The sequence below is a fragment of the Sceloporus undulatus genome, chromosome 2 (genome assembly GCF_019175285.1).
Source record: "Sceloporus undulatus isolate JIND9_A2432 ecotype Alabama chromosome 2, SceUnd_v1.1, whole genome shotgun sequence".
In the NCBI taxonomy this organism is placed as follows: domain Eukaryota; kingdom Metazoa; phylum Chordata; class Lepidosauria; order Squamata; family Phrynosomatidae; genus Sceloporus; species Sceloporus undulatus.
The window spans coordinates 201,812,973-201,827,895 of NC_056523.1; the positions used below are offsets into that span (position 1 = coordinate 201,812,973).

A 14,923-nucleotide genomic window follows, 5' to 3' on the forward strand; every position below is an offset into this window, starting at 1 on the left:
AGATTGTACTCCTCATTTCAAACTGGGCACAGTTATCTATAGCAGCTGAATAGTCTGAAGGGCAATACTTCCATCGGCAGTATTTTTATGAAGTTGCCTTTAGGATACTTCGTCTTTATTGTTATTATTGCTGTCTAATAACCTGCCAACTTTGTGATCAATGCATTAATACTTTGCAGCTAATTATTTCAACCTCTTCTCCCCAAAAAAGAAGATGGCAAAAATTCTAAAGATATTTAGAAGCAAATTAACCAGGCCTCTGGTTAATCTAAGCAGCTGAAGCAAAACATTTCCACACAAACACGAAACACCATAAAAGAGAGTGCTGCAAACAAACCTGAATTGTTTGGAGGCAATGTCTATAATTTGTCTTTTGAAAGTGACATTTTGAAGTCTAATTATTGTTCTCCATCAAATCACCATAAAAACAGCATTAAAGCCGCTTGCCAGGAATAATTGGTACTTTTGATTCTCACGGGAGTTACACCTTTTTTTTATTTAGATCATCCAACTGCAGTCTTGGCAACGGGGAAACAGCACAAAATTGTGGAATGAAATGGCTTTTCCTCTACTGCTCAGAAGGCTTAGCAAGAAGTTCACTTTCTCCCTCCACTTGACCAGTAGCAAACTTTTTTGCCTGTGAGAAAGTGGGCTTTTCTCTTTCCTTGCTTAAGTTCTGAAATAATAAAGGACAGAACTCCTCCAGCTGCATCGCTGTATAGAAGAGGGCACTTCAGCAGCTGTTGCTTGGCATTCAACCAGGTAACAAGTGACACCTGCTAAAATTTCCTCTGCTACACAACTATTAAAGATAGTTTTTACTCTGGCAACCCTACTTTGCGTGGGAAGTTTACAAGAGACAGGGCAACATGTTTTGTAGGGATGGAGGGTCTAGGGCCCCCTCAGAGCCTGGCACTGCCAATTTTATAAAGAATGAGCACACATGTGTGCAGATTTAGACAGCTATGTCACTCTTAAAAAGAGGAAAATCACCACGAGTGCATCTACATTGTAGAAATAATACAGTCTGACACAACTTCAACTGCTGTGGCCCCATCCTACAAAATCCAGCACTCTTTGGCAGAGAAGTCTAAAGGCCTTGTGAAATTACAAATCTCAGGATTCGATAGGATGGAGCTACAGCACTTAAATGTCATGTCATACTGTATTATCTCTACAGTGTAGATTCACCCAATGTAAACAAGTCCAGGTTCACACAAAGTGGTCACTACCATGTAGAGCAATTTAAAGCATAAATAATCTACTAGTACAATTGGCCCTTCTTATACACGTATATGGATTCAAGTATCCACGGTTTGAAAATGTTCAAAAACAGTATAAATTTAAAATCTCAAACCTTGATTTTCCATTTTTTATAAGGGACACCATTTTGCTATGTCATTATATTTAATGGGACTTGAGCATCCATGGATTTTGTTATCCACGGGGGATCTTGGAACCAAACCCCAGCGTATAACAAGGGCCCACTGTACCTTATTTTGTAATTCATACCTTATATATTCAATTATAAGTTGAAAAATTTATGCGCAAAAACTGACCTGTGTCGGCTTATATGTGGGTCAATACTGCTTAGAAAGGTCCTGAAAAAAGCCTCAGCAGCGATTTCTGAAAAAGCTGCCCAGGCAGGAGTGTGTGTGTGTGTGTATGTGTGTGTGTGAAAGAGGTGATTTCCTTCACAATCCGATGTTAAAACCTTCTCCTCCAGCACCAGGGATGTGGTGTTAGGTGGTTGGGAGAGGTCCAGAGAAGGAGAGAGGGAAGTAGTGTTTCCCCCTTTACATCCCCGTTTGTTACATCCCCCTAAATTTTATCCTCAATGTATCCACGGGTAATATCAAAATCCATGATTCTGGCCCTAAAACCTTCCCTCGACTTATACATGAAATTGACTTGTACATGAGTTAATGCAATATACTTCTTGAACAACTTTTAGCTACTAGCTGGTAAGTAAAGCAATTACATACATTTGTTTGTAGCTAAATAAGACCTTTATGCTATTGGTTAAACACACTCAATCTACATGTCTTTAAATTATTTTAGGGGAATGAATGCAAAATTAAGAATTCCTGCTTCATGCTCTGCTTATATATTATGTAATACCATTTACATGAAGACTAGGGTGTCCAGAACTTTCCAGAGGCAAAGTCTGGCCAGCAGAACAGTTTTTCTCCACAAAACGGAAATTAAATGGCCACACCATCTGACTGACAGAGTCTAATTTACACAATAATAAATATAATAAATGGCTATTGTCATGTTTATGCATGATTTCCACAGTCTGATATCTTTCTGTGCAGTCCATTCTTTCACAGAAAAGAAAAGTAGGTCTTAATTTTTCAGTGTTTGATATATGTGATGGATTCAGTTTTAAGTTATGATGGGAATGATTTTAAAATGTCTGTCTATATTAAATTCAGATTTCATTTCAGATCACATTATTTTAAGGAGTTTTCACTGTCAATATTGTCTTTATTTTTAAAGTAGGATAAATCCATTGCTAGTCCTGCCTTGGACAGTCCCACTGAAATTGTCAGGGCTTTTTCGTTGCAACTAAAGTCCCATTAATTTCAATTCTTTTAATAACAGGTGGTAGGACAAGTGTATTTTGCTAGCCACTTTGTAACATAAAGGGCAAGCACACTCTTGGCTGCAAAACAGAATGGGAGAAGCTACTGCACTGCAGTCGAAATAAACACAGTGGATAGACTAGAGCCCTGAGCCATATGAATGGTCCTGGGGTCAGAGGAGTGGGAAATGGAGCATTGATCTTTCATAGGATACTAGGGGCCTGAACAGACAGGCCAAAATAAAGCTGCTTCAGGTCACTTTGGAGATATGCTTTGTTTAAAGGACTGCAGCATAGCTTTGGCGCAGCTTCTGGCCTCTTAAGATGTGTGTGTCTTTTAAACAGCATACCTCTAAAGTGACCCAAAGCAGCTTTATTTTGACCTGTCTGTTAGGGCCCTAAGCTTTTTACAAGCATAGCTGTTTTCATTTGTGAGATTGGAGACCATGTCCCTCACAGTTTCACTTGTTGGAGACTAAGAGCAGGACAGATGTACAGTGGTCCCTCCACATTCGCTGGGGTTAGGGGTGAAGGACCTCCATAAATGTGAGGGGGGAATATCCTTTTTATCTGAGAAAACACATGCCTAGGAATCTCCAGTTCCTGCAGTGCAGCTCTATGGTCAGTATCTGCCAGAGGTTGATCACAGAATCATGCTGGAGGACATACAAATACCTAGAGAAGTGTTTTCTCTAGGAACTTCTAGGTTCTCCAGCACAACTCTATGGTCAACTTCCAGCTGAATTGCATTGGAGGACTATGGCCCATTACAGACAGGCCTAAACGTGCGCGCTCCGTGCGTGCTAGGGTTTGAAAGGGGCGTCCTTTCCAGACACCCTCAACCCTAGGATGCGCGGAGCGTGCACAAAATGGTGGCGCCCGTTCCACACGGCTGCCGCCATTACTACGTCACAACCGCACCGCGTCTAAATGGGGCTGCACAGTTGTTATTTAGTGGGGCCATGTGAGGGTGCTTAGTGCACCCTTTCCACGGCCCCGAAAGGAGCTCTGTTTTGGAGCTCAATCCAGGCTCGTGTCGCTGGACGCAGCCTTTAGATAGCTGCGCCCAGCGACGCAGAGGAGAAAGGGGCCAAGTGGCCCCTTTCTCCTCCTCCCCGCTGCTGTGGGGTGTCCTTGGGGCTTGAAGCCCCAAGGACACCCCTTTCCAGGCCTCAATTCTCACATTGGCAGATACGTTCCTGCCTCTTCTATTAGATGATCTAAAACAGTCACTCCCAGCCTTGGGCAATGGGCTGGTGTTGGTCTACACTTCCACAATCCCTGCCTGTTGGGGATGATGGAAGTTGTAATCAACACTGTCTGAGAGCGGGGAAAGCTGTTTAAAGGAGCATTTGAAACTGACATGAAAAGCAATCTGTAAAGCATTCCAAATTATTATTTTCTAAAAAAAATAGTTTGATTATACAGGAAGCAAGCTAGCAGGAATTGATGCGGTAAGATAATAGGGCTGATGGTTCTTAAACACAATTGCTCGGCAGTTCTGAAAATGAATTAGTGCGTGAACAAGTGGTTGCTTGCACTCTCCCAGGCATAATGCTCAACAATTAAGAAATAATTTATTCCTTTGTAAATATCTTCCATTTTCCTGAAGCTAATGCTTTTATTTGCACAATCAACTTATCAGTCACTTCCATGTACAAGACTACATTTCTTCAAAACATTAAAAAAAAAAAGCCTCAGCATGCCTCTGATGATTTTAGATACTACGAAGTACATACTACTAGATTTGATTACTGTATTTCAAATGGCATTAGTGTTGTGACAGCAAAATGCCCGGCTTAACTATTCTAGAAACCCCCATACCACCATACTGGGTCTCCAAGGATTGCCTCTAAGCTCTTAGCCGAGCATTACACACACAGAGGGATCATTTTAAAGAGCAGTCATCTCTCAAAATGGCCAGAAAAGTTACATTGTTGAACTACAGTTCCCCAACCATTTCATGGGGATGTCAGGAATTATAATCCAAAAAAAATATTCATTTTCTAAGCTCTGAAAAATTTATGGACATAGTTGGGGCATGTTGTGGGCCGTCATAGCATGCCTTCTGCAAGCTGTCCTAAGTGCCCATTATTGCAAAAATGACGTGCCCAGTCCTATTGGTATTATTGGTTTTTTAATCTGGAAAAGGCTACAGCTGAATGCTCAGATAAAAAGTATGAACAGAAATGAGAAAAATCTAGATTGCATCATGCTACTATGAAATTCAAAGCAATCCAGAGGAAAAATATCAGTCACTGTATATAGATTATGGCAAAGGGAATAACACCATCCCAATGAAATGAATGTGACCTAAAAAAAAAAAAAAAAGCTGAGCATGTCTGACATGTGCCCACAATTTATCCCATGTGAGCATGGTAATAACAGGTAGCAGGGTAGGCACCAGACTCAAGAGCAAACAAAGAACAACACTTTTTGAGAGCCAGGTCATCATAAATACAGGAAAGGACCAAAGAACTCCCCCAGTTTAGCCCAATGCTATGTTATTTTATAAAGCCAGGCACTGTTGAGGACATAAATGCCTTCAGGCAGATCTCCTTGTTTTGAAGCAAACAGAAGGCTTCTTAATCCCATGTTAGCCTAGTAACTTTGATGTGAGTGTATAATTGAAGAGGAAAGAGTTGTTGTTCTATGGAAAGTTGTTTTATATACAATTTATAGGGATTTTGCAGCAGGAGATCAGTTTTTTTTTTAAAGTGCATGATGCATCTGCATCACCAGGAGTAACCCTTATCATCAGCTTCTTCCTTATTTTTCATTTAATGTTTTACCACACTTCAGTCTTGCAGAAATCCCCAACTCTACAAGCTGCCAAAAACAAGAATTACTGGGCCGGAAACAAACTTCAGCCAGGCAGAATTCTCAGCAGTTTCCAGAACAGCCATTTCTTGAATAATGGAATTTCTTATTCAAGAAATGGCTGCTCCGTGAATGCTTTGATGACGGGAAAGAAGTGGGACATCTCAATAACGATTAGGAAGTGTGGCTGGCTATCCCACCTTCATGCTTCAGGAACATTTTGCCAGTGGTAAGCCTCCGTGTGATAAGGGCCATTGAGTTGGAAGACACCACAAGGGCCATCTAGTCCAACCCCCTGCCATGTAGGAAGACACCATCAAAGCACCCCTGACAGATGGCCATCCACCCTATTTTTAAAACCTCCAAAGGAGGAGACTCTGCCATACTCTGAGGCAGCATGTTCCACTGTTACACAGCTCTTACCACCAGGAAACTACTCCTAATGTTTAGGTGGAACCTCTTTTCCTGCAGTTTGAATTCATTGCCCCATGTCCTAGTCTCTGGAGCCGCAGAAAACAATCTTGCACCATCCTCAATATGGCATCCCTTCATATATTTTAAAAAGCTATCACGTCACCTCTTAACCTTCACTTCTCAAGGCTAAACTTACTCAAATCCCTAAACCACTCCTCATAGGGCATGGTTTCCAGAACTTTTACCATTTTGGTTGTCCTCAGCATGCTTCTTGAATTGTGGTGTCCAGAACTAGACATAGTACAGTTTGCCCTCTGTATCCACAGTTTCCTTATCCACACATTAAACTATCCATAGCTTATATTTTAAAAACATAAATTCCAAAAAGCCTTAATTTTGTCATTTTATATTGTATAAGGGAAACCATTTTACTGTGCCATTGTAATTAATGGGACTTGAGCATCCATGGATTTTGGGATCCATGGTGAGTTCTGGAACCAAATCCCAGCAGATACCAAGGGCCTAGTGTATTCCAGGTGAACTCTTTGCCACATACTGTAGCTGATGGTCCCCCTTTTTACACAGTTCAGTGTTAAGTCTGCAGCACTCCTTCCTTCATTCTTTTTCAACCCAAATACTGAAACCTAAGAAGGTGGGAGAACCAAAGAATGCAATTAAAATGAGTGGCTATTGTTCATTCAGCTATTTGCTGCAGGTCTGCTTCCACCATTTTAATTTTTAAAAAAATCAGCCTGAAATACAGTTATTTAAAGTCAATTATATTTATTTAGCTCATCTGTACATGGTAGATTGTAGAGGTTTTTTGCCTTTTTTCAAAAATGGCAGATATTGATCTACTGAAAGTTGTGAATAAGGGCCAATGAGTAATTTGTACAATGGATGCAAGAATATATATGTCCAAATAAAAACTCAGCATATTGACAATTCACATTCTGGACTGCTCTGTTTCATCTTACAGAATGGACAACTGAATGACAAATAAATAAAAATACCCTAGCTGCATGGAAATGTTGCTATCAAATAGAAATTAGAAAACCTTACTGGTAATGAAAGGAGAGAAAAATACCACATCTATTGAAAAATGAAACAGTTGTGGAACAGCCACTCTTAACAATCAGGCACTTCTGTACTTGCTTAACATAGGGGTTAGAAACTATCATTAATCATATTAACTCTACAATGTAAGCATGCATTTTAATGTTTTGAGGTTTAACCATTCTCTTTCAATGTTGTCTCTCATATTCTGGGAAATTATGCACCACATAACTTTCAAGTACCAAAAGTTTTTTTAAAGAGTATAATGTAACACACACACACACAATTACTGAAGTCACTAGAATTAAGGGAGACAAGTACTTTTTTCTTCATTTTTTGAAATTATACAGATTGTGAATATTTAAGGCTGGTTGGCTGACCAAACTGGCAAACTGCTAAGGCCAGATGCATTGTTTCCCAATTCCTGCCAAAGGTCAGTGTCACCATCTTGGCTTTCAAGAGGAGGCCATAGAGGTCAAAGGCAATGCATATCAACATTAACATGCCCATAACTTGTATCAATTTTAGAAAGTCCTGCAAGATTCAAATGACTGTCAGAGATCCTTGAGTGCTTTCTCAACTCACATGTCACATATAATGGGCAATGCCCCTTTCTCCCGTTCTACAATTAAACTTTCTAAGACAAGCAGGATGGAAATGTGTGGTTCTCCAGAAGGTACTAGATTGTAACACCCACCATCCCTCTCTATTGGCTACATTGGCTCAGGCTGATGGAGACTGCGAAGTCCACACGTACCTCTTGAGTAAAGGTTGTCAAGAGACCCTCATCACTTCTATTACTCTGTAAAGCTAGAGAGCGATGCTGTCTATGCCTATTTGTTTTCTGATTACTTTTGAGATATAATCTAACAGTGAAAAAAAAGGTGACCAAGTGGGCCAAACAGTATCCAACCAATCAATGTGCATTTAAGTCACAGAAGCAGCATCCTGATGACAGTGACAAACTGCTGCCGATTAGTCCAGCTATGAGTTAGGATACACAAAGGGTTTGGAATGAGGAATGTCAAAGCCAGTCCAAACATCATTTTTAGCACTGAAGGGAGCTGACATTACACCCATCAGAACAAATACAGACATCTTGCAAATGAAACAACCCTGGGGCTATTTTTTTGCATCTCCAGCTTTCATGAGGGCCTTAATAGCCCTTGCTCGCATCTCAAGCTCCAGGAGTTCCAGCTGCTGTGCTGATGGCTGAACATCATCTGCTGGAGGAACTGCTAATGCTGCTGCCTTAGTCTCCTTCGGGGAAGATTCAACAAGCCCCAGGATCTCGTTTACACTTTTCTCAATGTCCTTTTGAAGGTCATCTATCTGACCATCTCCACTTCTGACAGTCTTTTCCGGCACATCTGGACTCTCTTCTTCGTTGCATGGGCCTTCAATGTCGCTATCATACGCGTCGGCATTGATGCTGAGAACATCACTATCCTCCCTCTTGCCTGCAATGCAAAATTAACATGAAGAAAGGAATTCAGATGCCTAACCAAAAGGATTGATTTTCACCTTGCAAAATATTGCCTCGACACACAAATATTCCCTTGCACAGATTTAAAGTATAGGAAAGGTCATCTATAAATTAAAAACAGTTTCTCTCTCTTCTGCCCTCCCCCAGTCTTAAGACTGATTTAATTTAGACAAGTTTTAATGCATTTTTATTCCAATTTAGAGGAACATGCAGTAGACCAAAGCAACAGCGCTTGGAAAATTTATTCCATCGTATGGAATTGCATGATCTATTTTCCTAATTAAAATGTCATAAGGTTTTATATCACAAGGACGCGCCTGCATTACAAAATGAAAGTTGATATGGGGAGCCTTTGGGACCGACTGCTGTTTATTATTTTTGAAGTAAATTTAATTCCTAAAGTGCAGCTTAAAAATACTCCTAGAATTACTTTATATGTGGTAACAAAAATAATACAAGGGTACAAGTTAACAGTGTACTAATACACTTAACCAGAGATGTTTGCGCAAAGAATTATAAACAGGATGTTTCAGTTTAAGTTACCTGCAGAACAATTAGGGCATTCTTATCTTATTTCTTCCATTTTGATTAAAAAACAAAGGCTGGGGAACAAACAGCTTGCTCCAAGGCTTGGGCATGTTTAAAATAATCCGTTTAAATGCCAGAGCTCAATTCTGTTCCTGATGCCACTTTAGAAATTTCTGTTCATTCCAAAAATACAATAATGGTAAGACATACTATTTCAGAAAATCAAGTCTCAAACTCCCAAGGATGTCCTGAACTTTGAAACCAGGCAGTGGGGTTTAGGAAACTTTAACAAAATACAATGCAAACTAGTTACATCTTTTCACATTTTTTTTTAAAAAGATAAACCTCAAACATTTATTTTTCTGACATCTTTTCCTCAGGTACTAAAGGTATGTAATCAATTATCTTTTGATATTCTCCATTAACAATGTTTATTGGTTAAATGTACGACAAAGCAACTTGTTCCCCAAAATAAGAAAATGACTGATTTTATAGGTCTAAAGGTACAAACTGCCTCACTAAATCAGATCAGGGACTGATGTCAACAAACCATCACTAAATAGGGCAAACCAAGCAACAAGGAAAATATGATAGCAAAAGCCAATGACACCATGGCAAAAGCTAACAGGGAAAGAAAGTAGGACGGCAAAAACCTCCTCCTGTAGTATGCCCGCATTGTGGAGATTCCATTAGTAGTTATTATGGCTACATAACTTAAGCTGATGTATTTTTGTCAATCAACTTGACTTTTAAAGAGAAGGGCTATCTGTGAGGCTCCTGCTCCTTTATCGTACCGTTCCCCCCCCCCCCCCCGGATGCAAGTTTCTGTTTCTGTTTGTCGTGGCACCTGAGCTCTTTGACGGAGAAGGCTAAATGTCACAAAACTACTAATCCCAGAATTCCATAGCATTGAGTCATGGCAATTAAAGTGGGGTCAACCTAGATTATTTCTGCAGTACAGATGCAGCCTAAACCACTTCTACTACCATATGTGAAGGTTTCCACAAATCTCGCTATCACCGACAGCTTTCCCTTATTCCCACTCTGCCACAAAAACCACTGTGGAGGCCTACTAGATGCCCTCAAGGTTGATGTGTGGGATATTATGCAATGTCTAGTCATTAGACAGCAACTCATTTTGATAAAACATTATTCATTGGAAAAATAAAATGCACTCAAAAGATAAAAGCAGTTAAAACAGAACATATTAAAACAGAATTATTGTTTACTCAGTTATTGTTTACTGAATTACTGTACTGGAGAGAGCGTTCATTTAGGTTGCTTTCACACTGCAGGATTAAGTCTCATGGCTCCATGCTAAGAAATCATGGGATTTGTAGTTTGTTGTGACACTGGAATGCTCTCACAGAGAAGGTTAAGTATCTCCCAAAATCTACAAATCTCAGAATTCCATAACACTGCATCATGGCAGTTAAAGCGGTGTCAAACTGCATTAATTCTGCATTGTAGATGCAACCTGTGTTAACACTCCATTCGTTTTCAGCCATAAGCCCAAACTATATCTATATCTATATATTAATTTTCTACAGTTCATCCCTTAAATTTTGACTCCATAAACTGTTCAAGAAGTTCTTGCAAGCCAAGTATAAAGCACACTCTGGCACCACCATTTAGAGGCATCGTTCTTTTACATTTTTAAATCTGTCAAAATGAGCTTCTTGTGGTGATGTCCACATTGGGATTTTAAAATAATTTTGTTTCCCTACATTGTTCCCAGATTCTCAAAAGTCCTCTTCTAATACCCTGATTATTAAACTCCTTATTCTCTTTCTGTTTTCCATATATTAAATATGCATGCCATTCATACTTTATATTGTGGCCTTCTAGGTTTAATACGCTTTCCTTTTTCAAATACTGTATATCTAATCATCAAGCCATCCCATCCCACATGCGTAATAGTATTTTTCCAGATCAGGTAGTCCCAAGGTTTAGGAATTACTGAGTTGGGTTTAAGAGTCTGAGGCTGCATCTCTACTGCACAATGAAGGCAGTTTGACACTGCCTGAACTGTCATAGTTCCATCTGTGGAATCCTGAGATCTGTAGTTTGTTGTGGCACTACAGCTCTCTGACATAAGAGGCTAAATAGCTCACAACACTACAAACCCCAGGATTCCATTGCATTGAGCCATAGCAGTTAAAGTGGTGTCGAACAGCATGTTTAAACACATGTTGTATTATGTTAATAAGAGATTTCTCTGAGGATATGAAACTCGGGGATGTTGTAAAACATACATTTATTTGGAAGTGAGTTACATTAAATCCATGAGAACGGGCTACCAAGAACTGGTTTTCACTAGTTTCACATGCATGTCCCTTTCTTAATGGCTGCAGCATGAAATTACAGCTTGCATCTGTGAAGAAGTTCCCATAGATCAAACATCATGGATGGATGTTTATTATCACCTCTCACACACAGTACTTTCCAAGAGAATCATTTCACACATTCAGCTGGGAGTTTTCAAGTGATGAGACATCAAGAATCTACAGGCATGTCAAAACAAGCCCTTTGTTAATATATTTAGGACTAAGGCATATCACACTTACTATGAAGCATCTCTCCTTACAATTACAAACTAAAGAAATTTTAGAATTCTTTACCCATTATAAAAAGGTAAATACAAAGCCACCTTGTCCATTGGTACATCTTAAAGGACACATGGCCTATTATGCTAAAGATCAATATGTTGCTCTTAGGGAGGTAGTTTATGTGCAGTGTTTTTAAAGAGACAATGAGAAAACCTTGTCAAGAATTTACACACAGTTTTGGAGCAGCAAAGAGATAAAATGGCTTCATTTACTGCAGTAGGTCACAACATTATATTCTTTTACAGAATACAGGATGATACACATGTTTTCATAGGTTTTGACTTACAGATTCAGAGAATGTTACCCAACATACCTTGTATTTCTCATTTTAGCCATTCTGAATGTAGAATGTCACTAAATAGGTGTCCATGATTATAACAGAAATCTCCATAGTCTTAAACTGATGTGTAGATTAAAATACAGATAATTTTCAGTTTACACTATGAAAAAGTAACACTGCATTTGTTTACAAGCTCCTACGTTCCATAAAAGGGTAGCACCAGACTAGAAGACCAAGAAATAATTACATGCTTTATCAATACTTCTTTCTTGGGGATTTTGTTTTTAATTAGCCTTTTCCCATTTGCAGCAAAATATTTTCTTTTACTGGACTGCTTTTACAGAATTAGCAGTTTCTTTTTCTCTAGCTTCGGCTTTCAAATCTCTACGGCTGGGAGCATTATTGATCTGCTCCTATTGCTCATCACCACCACAGTCACTGATATACTAGAAACCAATACAAAACTGCCTCTGAATTGCACTTCCTGAGTACCAAATAATTTCAGTCTTAGTAAAGCTTTGGTTCTAAAGGGGATTCTGGTTAATGCCAGCTCAGATAGCAGTAAATATTGAGGCCCAAATTCTATTGCTAATCCCATTTAGAGTAGATCTATTGAATTAATGGGTTTTACACAGGCAGTGACTAACCATTCAGCAATTCAGTGGGTCTATATGGACCTAGCTATTGCGTTCAGAACTAAGTTTTAGTGTCCTTAAAGGACAACTAAGTAGTAAACTGTGGGTTAGTCCAGGTCTGAAATAACACCATCTGGCTTCCAATAATTTTTACTAAATTTTAAGTCAAGGTGTGGCTGTATTAAAACACACACACACACACACACCATCAACAACAGAAAGTTATAAGGCAACACTGAGTCTCCGTTTGCTTCATATATCTTTTACATCACTTCTATCTTACGTGCATTCTGGAACAGGAAAATACCACTGTCAACTGCCCTCTGGAGGGATGCTTTCAAAAGCATTTTCATCTACCATTATTTGCACTGAAGATCTCCTGTTTCTGTGATATCCTCACTGATACCAACTCTTACTTACTACAAAGCAGTGGATACTTCTGGCTCCGAGGTCAGTTTGTAGAAAACTGAATGGAACCTGAGAATTCAGAAGTGTGCCATGCTATTTTTAAATTACAGCTAATACACATGCATGGAATGCATAAGTTTCGTGTGAAGAAGGAATCCATAGCAATTGGGGAAAGAAGTATAAGATCCCAAGGTCTGGGATGTAACAGTAGCACAATACCTCCAATTCACTTCCAGTTAGAAGATGTATGTATGGCATACTGACCCTGAATGAGATTGTTCCCTGCCCACCAAAAGAGATGAGACATGGGGCTGCATCTTACTATAGCATGAATCCACGTCATACAAAAAGGCAGACACATTAATGACAGAACTCTGTTCTTCCCACTGGGGATGCACAGAAATATTTGTTGGTAGGAGGGAAGTCATAAAGAGGAGATGCTAAAATTTATTTATTATTTAATGTAATCCCCACTTATCTGCAGTTTTGCTTTCCAATGTTTCAGTTACACATGGTCAACTGCAGGTACTATCCACTGTTTCAGGCATCCACTGGGAATCTTGGAATATATCCCGTGCAGATAAGGGGCTACTGTAATTATTAATTTTATTTATATCCTGCCTTTGTTCTAGGACAGAGACAGAGAGAGAGAACATATGGAATGAGGGAAGAACTTTGTATATAGGAAACTGAGCATTCCAATTTCATGGGTAGCACTACTGGCCTAAACGGTTGGCTTTCAAAATCTTTGGTGGGTATAGCTTTCCTTACCTCTTCCATACAGAAGTTTTGCTCTACCACAACCACAAATCAAAAAACTAAACTAAACTAAACAAAAACCTCTTACAGCCTGCTACTAATCAGGATAAACTAACTGGCAAGCTCTCATCTGTTCAGGCATGTGTAAAATTTCTCCTTGACAAGTTTCTCACCCTTCCCAGAAACTCTAGGAAGTGATTTTAGCTAAAGCTGGTCTTTTGGGAGAGCTAGACTACAGTTTTGTTCAACAGTAATGGTTGAGTATGCCCTATCTAAAATGATTGGGACAAGAAGTGTTTTGAATTCTATATTATTATTTTTAGGGTTGGGGAAGGGAATATATACATAATGAGATATCTTGGCAATGGGACCCAAGTCTAAACCCAAAATTCACTTATGTTTCATATACAGAAGGTAATTTTTACACACTATTTTTAAATAATTTTGTGCATAAAATTTGTGTAATCTGCACCATCAGAAAGTAAAGGTGTCACTATCTCAGCCATCCATGTGGGCAATTTTGGGTTTTGGAGTATTTTGCATTTCCAGATAAAGGATACTCAACCTGAATGACACTCTCCATTACTGATATCTGACATCTAGTGAGGGATTTGACTTCATTATGATCCTAAATACAGAAGCCCGACTGGCACCAACATTGGCTCCATTTTGTCATTAGTCTATAACTGAGCTTTTTATGAAAAGATTTTAGGGTGTAATGATTTTATCCAGTTTGTACATGTAAGTGGTTTTAATTTGGTTTAATTTGATTTAGACTATTTCATGTGCTTTTAACCTTTCAGTGCCATGAGATCTTTGGATCCAGTACAAGATATAAGTATTTTAATAAATAAACAAATACATAAATTTGTATTGCAAAAAAAAAAAAAGTTGAAGCAAATCAACTACTAGAAAACAGAGTTTGTTTTAGATGCTCACTGGAGAACAGAAAGTGATATTCAGCCTATTCTTTTTACCCACCAAGAAGCTATGTTACATTAGGGGAATCATGCTGAGTACAGCAGAAATAGGAATTTGACACAGTTGGCAACTACTATTGTAAGTAATTAATAGGAACCATAATCCATTCATCTAACCATGTCTCCAAAGATTCCTGTTTAAACATGGGGATTATACAGACTTGTAGTGTGTCTGTCCACCTATCCCTCCAATCTGCTAGTCGATTGGTAGTAAACTCTTGCAATCCTTTTAGTATTTCCAGGGCTTTTTTCTTCCAAATTGGTAATGCACAGCTGTTTGCAAAAGTTCCAAGAGGATTATTCATTTTTTTTTCCTTTTTAACAAGAATACCTGTTGAGATCCAGAATTTATTTCTCCCTG

General features: G+C 39.0%; 1 protein-coding gene across 4 annotated transcripts in view; it reads right to left on the minus strand.

Moving 5' to 3' along the window:
* Nucleotides 1-6,587: 6,587 nt before the first annotated feature.
* CAAP1 (caspase activity and apoptosis inhibitor 1) overlaps nucleotides 6,588-14,923 on the minus strand; it is a 36,192-nt gene continuing 27,856 nt past the window's right edge. For all 4 annotated transcript variants that reach the window (XM_042452039.1, XM_042452038.1, XM_042452036.1 and 1 more), the window contains one exon: nucleotides 6,588-8,337. In XM_042452039.1, coding sequence (XP_042307973.1) covers nucleotides 8,000-8,337 — 338 coding nt within the window. In that variant the 3' untranslated portion in view covers nucleotides 6,588-7,999. The remainder of the gene's footprint in view (nucleotides 8,338-14,923) is intronic.